This window comes from Melanaphis sacchari, unplaced genomic scaffold (genome assembly GCF_002803265.2).
Source record: "Melanaphis sacchari strain LSU unplaced genomic scaffold, SCAv2.0 Contig132_pilon_pilon, whole genome shotgun sequence".
Taxonomy (NCBI): Eukaryota; Metazoa; Arthropoda; class Insecta; order Hemiptera; family Aphididae; genus Melanaphis; species Melanaphis sacchari.
The window spans coordinates 569432-578880 of record NW_020270545.1 but is presented as its reverse complement, the minus strand read 5'-3'; the positions used below and the strand labels follow the sequence as shown (position 1 = coordinate 578880).

General features: G+C 25.1%; 1 protein-coding gene across 1 annotated transcript; it reads left to right on the top strand.

The window, feature by feature from the left end:
* Positions 1-5690: 5690 nt before the first annotated feature.
* Positions 5691-7820, top strand: LOC112591381 (mitochondrial 2-oxoglutarate/malate carrier protein-like). Its single transcript, XM_025335190.1, has 5 exons — positions 5691-5925; positions 6567-6652; positions 6788-7001; positions 7533-7632; positions 7718-7820. The coding sequence occupies exons 1-5, from the start codon at positions 5691-5693 to the stop codon at positions 7818-7820; spliced, it is 738 nt and encodes a 245-aa protein (XP_025190975.1).
* The last annotated feature ends 1629 nt before the right edge of the window (positions 7821-9449 follow it).

Sequence of the window (9449 nt, the reverse complement as noted above, 5' to 3'; positions counted from 1 at the left end):
CCAGCGTTGTCATTGCAAGACTAGTTGTAATAATAATAAGCATTGTGCTTACCTTGGGGCTGAAAAATTATGTTATATTAAATGTCATGGGAGTAAAACTTGTAAAAATAAATAAAAAATAATAATGCATTTATTCTATTTTTAAAAATATCTGGGTACTTACATAATTTTTCAAATTGTAGTATTTGAGATTCATGCGCTTATCTGATTTATAACATCAATTACCTGTGTATTTGGTCATTAACGTGATTATCCAGTTTATAACGATAATTACCTGTATATTTGGTAAATAACGTTAATAACCGGTGAATAACGTTAATTTCCATTTAACATCATTTACCGTAACATATATACCTATATGGCTATATTAATTATAGTTATTATATAGTTTAACTAAACATTCAATAAATTATGAAAATAAGGACTACTTGGTGAAGTGGATTATACAATAAAGATGACAATAAAGAAAGTATTATAAATTATAATCATACATACTTTATTTTAAGTGGATATTATGAATATTAGTAGTATTACATAGGTATTAGATAAGCATCTCTTCAACTAACATTTTTAAATTTTTATTTTAATTAAGTAGATAAAGTATTTGGTACCTATATAGTAATTTTTTATTTATTTTTATTATGAATCATCTGACGTATATTGACGATTATGATTAATACCAATAATATAAACTAATACAGTAGTTGATTTATTATTTAATCAACAACACATTTTATCTTGTCCAAGGTTCAAGTGTTCCTGTTTCACACCAGTACAAAGTAAACAATGTTTATACTGACAACTGACAAGTATTTAAAATACTTTAGTAATATTAAATTTATTAATATTTAGAAATAAAATAATTAAAAAATATTACAAGTTATATTCCTTGCTATGTACTTATTCAATATTTAAAAATATTCTATTTAGGTTTCCGTTTAAGAATAAGTATAATATTAAATTATCTATTAGGACCTTGGTTTCATCAATCATTTGTATAGTTTTACAAACAGCATTGTTGTTATAATGTCATATCATACAAGTTTAAATTATTTATTTATAAATAACGAAATCTGATTGATTTGAAAGGCTAATTATTAACAGATCTTCATTCTCCATTTATTTATACATTAGTACAAAAATCGTATTAAATCGTTTTAAACGCTAGGTATTTCCAAATTATGAAATTTACAAGTTTAATTTAAAAATATTATGGCAATATTAAGTTTTCTTGATAAAATATTAATATTAAATTATTAAGTATCTTACTTATATTTTCTTTTAATTTAAGACTATTATTGCATATTTAAATTTATTTTACATTTTTACTGCATATATTTAGACATTATTTGGAAGTAATTGCATACACATTCAAGCGTTTTTTTTTTTTTTTTAGTACAAGATATTATGAGTTATGAGCACTGAAGATTATTAACAATATGTATTTTATTTATCATACAAATGCACTAAAAAATATCCTATATGGCTCTTAAAATAATATTAGTTTACTTTACATCATTATTATTTATATTTTTCTAAAATTTTAGCCATTAATCATCGGCTATTTACCATAGTAAAAATAATACATGCACAATAATTTTTATTACTATAGCCAGTAGGTATCGGTAAAATAATTTTTTTTGCATATTTATAAGTAATAGGTATGTAGTTGAGTATTTATGGTATTATACTAGTATACAATATAATAAATAGCAATGATCGAAAAAACGTGTTTGTTTTCCAAGTGACACGTCATATTACTAATTAGTTACTATTACACCATTACATTGTCATTGCATAATTATCTTTATTAAACGGGACGGACATATTCACATTTTAAAGTCCGAGTATAATATAATTTTTTAGTGATTTTAATTAATACGCAAACTGTAAAATTACGTGCAAGCCCAACTTCCTGACTCATTAGTCATCATTCATTACAAATTTAACATAATACATTTTTTTCTAGTATAGTTAATGTTTAAAATTAAGTTTGGTTGCCCAAGGTAAATAAGTAAATAACTAAGCTTAGGCAGTATTAACAGAATTCTATTAAAAAACCATTTCTATACTATACTATAAAAAATTCAGATTTAATTAAAAATATCATATTTATTTATCAATTATTTTTTAACATATTCAAGAATGTTCGCAAAGTAAAGAGATGACAAGTATATGGGCAATTTTCCCTCTTGGAGTTTTTTTTTAAATTTAAAGTTTTTACTGTTCTGTATTTCAGACCAAAGGCCGGACTATGGCCATCGATATAGAGTTCAAATTTGAATATATTTGTTACAATATTTTAACTCTTTATTAATTATTATTATAGGCATTTGAAATTTTTTATTTTTTTTCCTATAAAAATAAAAATGCTTGAAAATTTAACATTGGATTTCTTATAAGTTTTTCACTTACTAATAAAAAGATATCATAAATTTAAGGTCATTTTTTTATATATACGTTATAAGTTTAAATGTTGAAAATATTCGTCAAAATCTTGAAAATTTACAAATTATTTTGTAATTAAAAACTCATAAATTGTTTTTTTACACTTAGATTTTAAAATTTAAAACTAGATGCATTCATTTTTATTCCTTTAAAAAAATAAAATAAAGTTTATCGAGAACTCATAATACATATTTATAATCATCTGAAGAACAAATTTTTACAGTATTAGGTATAACATATCTTTTTTTCTCCTCAAATGACTTTTATTGTTTTATTGTAATTTAAAAACGAATAATCGTAAAAACTTTTACAATTTTTACCAAATATTTATACTTTTATTTTTTATAAACGGTACAATTTTCAAAATATTTAACCATTTTTGAGTATTTATTTATTTATTCTATGAACCTATATTCACACTGGTTTCACTACTATTATACTAACAGTAAAATAAATTATTTTAATAACTATATTAAAAAACATATCATGAAAATATATATCTAGTAATATAGACTGAAAGACTGTCTTTACTCAAAATTATTTCATATAATATGATAATCACAGAATTCACATTTAACACATTCATTACAGTAACCCACTCGACACCTTATGTACAACAGAACTGGCACTAGTTTACTCATACTTATCTATTTTTTTTTTTTTAATATATTGTACTATTTTAATTACGATACATTTTAGTGTTTTAATAAACTGTTTTGATTGTAGTCAATCATTTATTATGCTGTGCTTGCATTTTAAAATTATTAATTAAATATAAATACGATTCAGCTTGATTTAGTGATTCAGACTGACTTATAAGTTATATTGACTGAACAATTTTTTCTTTTCGATCAATATTATTGGAGAGTATTTCATATTCATTGTGTTTAAAGAAAAATTGTAGTAGCCTGTATAAACATTTTTTTTTTAGTTAGAACAGTTTTTTTTTGTTTGATACATTTGTAACTTTAGCCATCAAAATTCTAGTTCTTGAACTAATACGTCTATTTTGACACTTCAAATAATTTAACTCTCAATTTAAAACTTAAGAGTAAAGAAAATTATAAAAAATAAATGTATGAAGTATTGTTTTAGACAATGCGGCGTAAGCAACAAAATATACAGACTTAATCATAGAGTGACGCGATATAGTCACATGTTATTGGCTTTTCGGATATTAATAAAAAAAAAAAAATGATGAATAAAAAGACATAAGACATTATATATTTCTATAAGATTTCTAGTATTTCAGCCGATAAAATATTATCTAATAATAAGTTGACAAATACATACCACATATATATTAACAATATTGCCTAAATATGTGGGAAAAATGAAATTATTGTGAAACATGTATTTATAACGAAATATGTAAAATTAAGTATGGCTCATTTTATTACAAAACATTTGAAACAAAATTATTGCTTTTCGAAATTTATTTTTCAAATCATAATAAAAATATGTATTTATGCATTAAAATTTAAGCCCATGGCCATAATATTAATATAATACAACGAATATGAATTGTGTATAAATACATATTAAATGTATAGAATATGAATAATTTTCATATATTATAAAAATATGTTAAAATTAGGTAAGATTATAGACGGTGAGTAGTGATAGTGTTTTTTAGACAGTGATTTTGATGACTCATGTAGTCATGTATACAGAGTGATTTCATAAACATGCTTACATCATATTTTTCTTCAATAATCCAGTTATTAAAAATCTGAGTTTTTGGAATTTATAAATAAATTTTATTTAAATAAGCCATATTTTTAAATTCTTGAGATCTTTTGTACTACTTATTAAGTGTTCGGTAGAGATGCAAACTTCTGTTTTTCAAATGACAGTCCCCTTTTATATAATAAATTATTTTGTAGATAGTTTTTTAGAAAATATTGACATATCAAAATCAAAATTCAAACGAGTAGTTTTTGAATTATTTCACTTTGTGTTCTAAATATATAAGAGATCCATGATATTAGGTTATGACTTTTGACGATATGGAGGCTATGGCAGTAATTTTGATAATTTATATTTATCCATATTTATTTATAAAAATGGTCAAAGCATAATATAAGTACAAGATTCCGTTATATATATTTTATGTTTTTGTAAAACTATTTTTAAGGAATATTATCCTTAGTATAAACATTTTAATAATTGAAAAACAACTTAATGAAATCGGTATATTAAAACTTTAAAAAAATAATTATTTACAGTAAAAGAAGGATTTTTACTTAAAAAAATGAAGGTGAGCATACTTGGTGAATCACCATTCACTTAGTAAATAATAAATTGCCCTTTAAACAGGCTAAGTGAATTTAAAAAATATTTCAGTTGTTTGCTATTAGTTTGAACAATTTCTGTTAACGCCCATCTGCGTGTTTATTGTGTATAGGTACAATGTACATTAACAGTTAATAGTTAATACCTATTTACTATCAACATATAAAAACATAACATACATACTATTGTATTCACTTGCAAATAAAGAAATAAGTGTATCAAAGATTAAACTATTGTACACAAATTTAAACCCTGTACCTATAGATTTTGAAGGTTATTATTTTATGCTTAAACCACGGCGTGATATAATTAATTCGTACTTTTCGTAAGGAGTCAAAATAATAAATATTATTATAAGTATTATTTATGATGATTGGTATTTGATTGTATTATATTTTATTTTTAAATTAAATTCAAATATACTTGGATACAAATTGAAGTACTTACCTAAATCCATTAATATCCACATAATTGGAAACAGACAACCGTATTCAATTTTAACGATGACCATTATGTAGATATAATGGATACCTATTACCTAGTTAGGTATATAGTTCACAAAGTGATTATAGTTATTTTATTTATTCGCAAACATTTTTTTAAGTATTTGGAATAATAACTATCTTTAATAATATTAATATTATACGAACAAAGTGTTTTACTGTTTATCTGTTGTTAAGCATAAAAATTATACCATTTTTCGTACTCAACCGTGCACGCGTATATTTAGTGAAAATTAGTTATTGCAGTTATATCGTGAACGAATAGAGTTATTAAATACTCAATTAAATTGTCAAAAGAAAAGCAAAAAAATGTTCTACCATTTTTTGCAAACTTTACAATAGCTGGATTGTCTGGGTAATAATTAAATACAAATACTTTAATTTAACTAATTTATGTACCTATAAGTAATTGCAAATAATTATGTAATCGTGGTTTGCATCAGGATGGGAGCTTCGGTATTCGTCCATCCATTAGAAGTGCTTAAATATCGTATGCAATTAAGTGGCGAAAAGGGTACAACATCGGATCACAAGAACTCGTTTCATGCAATCATTAACATGGCAAAAAAAGAAAAACTATCAGGATTTTATAAGGGCATCTCAGCAAACTTTATTAGACAACTAATTTTTATGTCAACTCGGGTAGGCAGCTATACCACGCTTATGGATGAAATGAAAAAGTGAGATTATATTGACAGATATTAATATATATTATATGTAAGTGTACATTTTGAATGCGTCCTATACGAAAAATTGAATACCTAGTTTAAAAATGCTGTTTCGTTTAAAATTTAAATGGAATCAGGTATCCAAAAATTAAACGTATCTACACACGACTGACGACACGCATGATATAATATATTATAACATTTAGATATATTATATAAATGATCCGGTTAAGTATAAGCAAAAAACCAGTTTAAAAGTCACATGAATCTTGTGTGAACGTGTGTACGTGACATTTGAACATAATGATAGAATTGTATATATTTAGGTATTATAGAAACGACGGCGTCATTAAATTTGCATGCTAAATTATTTGTTTTAAATAGAGTTATTTTTAATTTATTTTTAACGTAATAGCAGTAAATATGAATGAATTATATTATATTATTATGATATGCGTACACTAGCTAAATCTTAAATATCAATCGTTCTACATATTATATAATAAAAAAAAATATGTATTCATAAGTACCTACATAATCTAACGAGCACATCAATATGGTAGTATGATAATTAATATATCGGTAAGATTGGAAATCAAGTGATACTAATACATAATACTATGACAAGTATTTTATTAATATATGTGTTACTAACGAGGGCAAAGCAACGTGATAAATAATGTGATAGCCAGCATGTCTACCGGAGCATTTGCTGCGTTCATTTCCACGCCGACCGATGTAATTATTGATTATTCAATGTGAATATTATTATTTGATGATATATAAGTCTATAACCACCAATAATATTGAACGCTGTTATGTAGTATATAATTTTGTCGTTAATCGTTTGAAAACTGTTTAAAATTATCACAGATTGCTGTAGTCCGCATGACGGCCGACGGACGGCTGCCAGCAGAAAGCCGACGAAACTACAAACATGTGTTCGATGCATTGTGGAAAATCCGAAAGGATGAGGGCATAACAGGGCTTTGGAGAGGTATGGCGGCAACTGTGTTAAGGGTGATGACAGCTAACGTAACGCAATTGATGTCATATGACGCGGCCAAAGTATACATGATGGAAAATTGTAAGATCATTGGTCATATTTATTAGTTATTACCTATGGTGGTTTACACTAATAATAAGGGTACGTCATAAAATAACGGATGCATTTTAAAAAGAAAAAAAACTAATCGAATTAAATGTTTATTGTATCTACGAAACTCTGAAACGAATACAATTTATATACGTAACATATCATCCATATTATAGTGTCCCTGCACCTCCATGGATATACTATTTGTGCATATTTAATAAAATATTTTCTAAAGTTTTAAAACACTTGTTTCAATAATTTAATTGAAACTGCATTAGTGGTTAATCAGCACTTCGGTCTTAAGCCAATTCTTTTGCACCCGTCTATTGACTAGTAACACCTGGTACAAATTCATCCGTTTATTATGGCTTATTATATTATGTATTTAATATTAGGCCAAAAACCCAAAAATTATATTATATAGACTATACAGCGAATATTTCACACATAGGTTGATTTGGGTCGTATGAAACTGGTAGTACAAAAATATTAAATGTACTTATATTTCAAAAACGGTTTTAGATAAAATGGAGAATGGTTTAAAGCTTCACACCGTATCAAGCATGATTTCTGGAATTGTGTATTCCATCTGTTCGAATCCAATGGACGTGTTAAAGACTAGGTAAACTTTTTATTATAACTTTATGTTTCTATACACATAATATATGTATGTTATTTACAAAAATGACATAAAATCACATTCGTAGAATACAACAACAGAAAATAGTAGACGGAAAAGCAGAATATTCAGGCCTAGTAGAAGTGACATCGACTTTGCTAAAGACCGAGGGAGTGACAGCTTTATGGTAAGACTGGCCTTTTTATTATTTACGAGTTGCTCCAGGTACTGTCTTGTTATTTATTTTCATGGAACAGCTTAAAAAAGGATATGAAGAACATTTTATGAAAGTCTTGTAATCAATAATTAACTTTACTATTGATGGATTGGTTTTTGAGCAATTATACGACTGTAATTTTGACCTGCCATAACTATAATTATACATTATACACATTTATATATATTTTATATTATTATAATTATAATTCTTACTAAGTTAAAATATGTGTGGATAATTGAAAATTCGTTTGTAATTAATCAATTATTTGAGCTACTTTATAAGTCATTACCAATATATTAAATCAAAATAATTAATTAATGTATCAAAACCATCAGTCTTATAACCAAATGGTAAACCACGAATAATTTAATCAAATTTATCAAATAAATCATACCTACATTTTTTTTAAATGATTGTATTATTGATTTTATTCTTATAAGATAGGTAGTAAAAAATTCTACGAGCTTATACTTTGATATGCTGCTCCCACTTATAGGTACGAATTGTGAACCGGAACTTTTATCAATATAATAATCATTGACCATTGGTATTTTTCTTTTTGCTTTATTTAATAAATAATGGATTAAAATGGACAAAAGTCATTCTATCGATAAAATTTCAAGTTTGCGAGACAAATTCTTAATATATCAACGTGAGCATGGCGAAAAACTTGTTGAACTTTAAACAATGATTGTTTTTTATTTTCTTGTTTATAAAAGATATGACCATTGATAAAAATGTTAGTTTATATAACAGGTTAAGTTTGTTTGGTCTATAGCCTAAGTAGAATTTAATAACTTAATAGCAATTTTTTTCCGTTTGACCGTTAATTTAAATTAAAGTTAAATTGTTTAAGAGTAGCGAATAGTTTGTTGTTTCTAACAGCAAGTTGTTTAAGTCTGGTTTTACATATTATTATGCTTATATACCATTATATATGAATAGTGTAAAACACAAGCTTTAAAATATTAACATATTAGTGAAAATATTTCATTAAAATAATAACAATTAGGACGGAGAACTTCTACCAATTACATATTTGTTTAGACAATTATAAAAAATGTCAACTAAGAATAAATTTGTTCTATATTACGACAAAGCCAAATATGAAGTTTTGTACTACATATTATTCTTGAATGTTTAGCTATTTTTAGAGACAAATTAAAAATTTTTTTATAGCATTTACTTTTTTTGAGTTATTTTTACACATTTTCTTTTAAAGTTTATGAAAACGATAATCTGGTATTATACCATTTGTTTATTTAAAACCATTACATTGACACAGACCACAGTCCACATTGCTCTTGACTGAGTCATACATGTCGATTAACGATTGTTAGGTACAATAATGATATAGCCATTAACCTTCGATGAAAAATATTTAGCCCTAATTATCAAATGTATTTAATCAAAATTCTTTTTGGTCATTAATCAGTTATGATCTACATACCTATTTAACCACTCATAAAATAGCTTAAATTGAAATTCCTGGTTCGATGTAAAGAAGTTGATAATTGTTTAATGTGTCTGCAGCCTTAGGCAAATTTTACATTCACTTCAAGTGATTTTTGTATTTTCTTGAGTTTAATATATTTTGTAT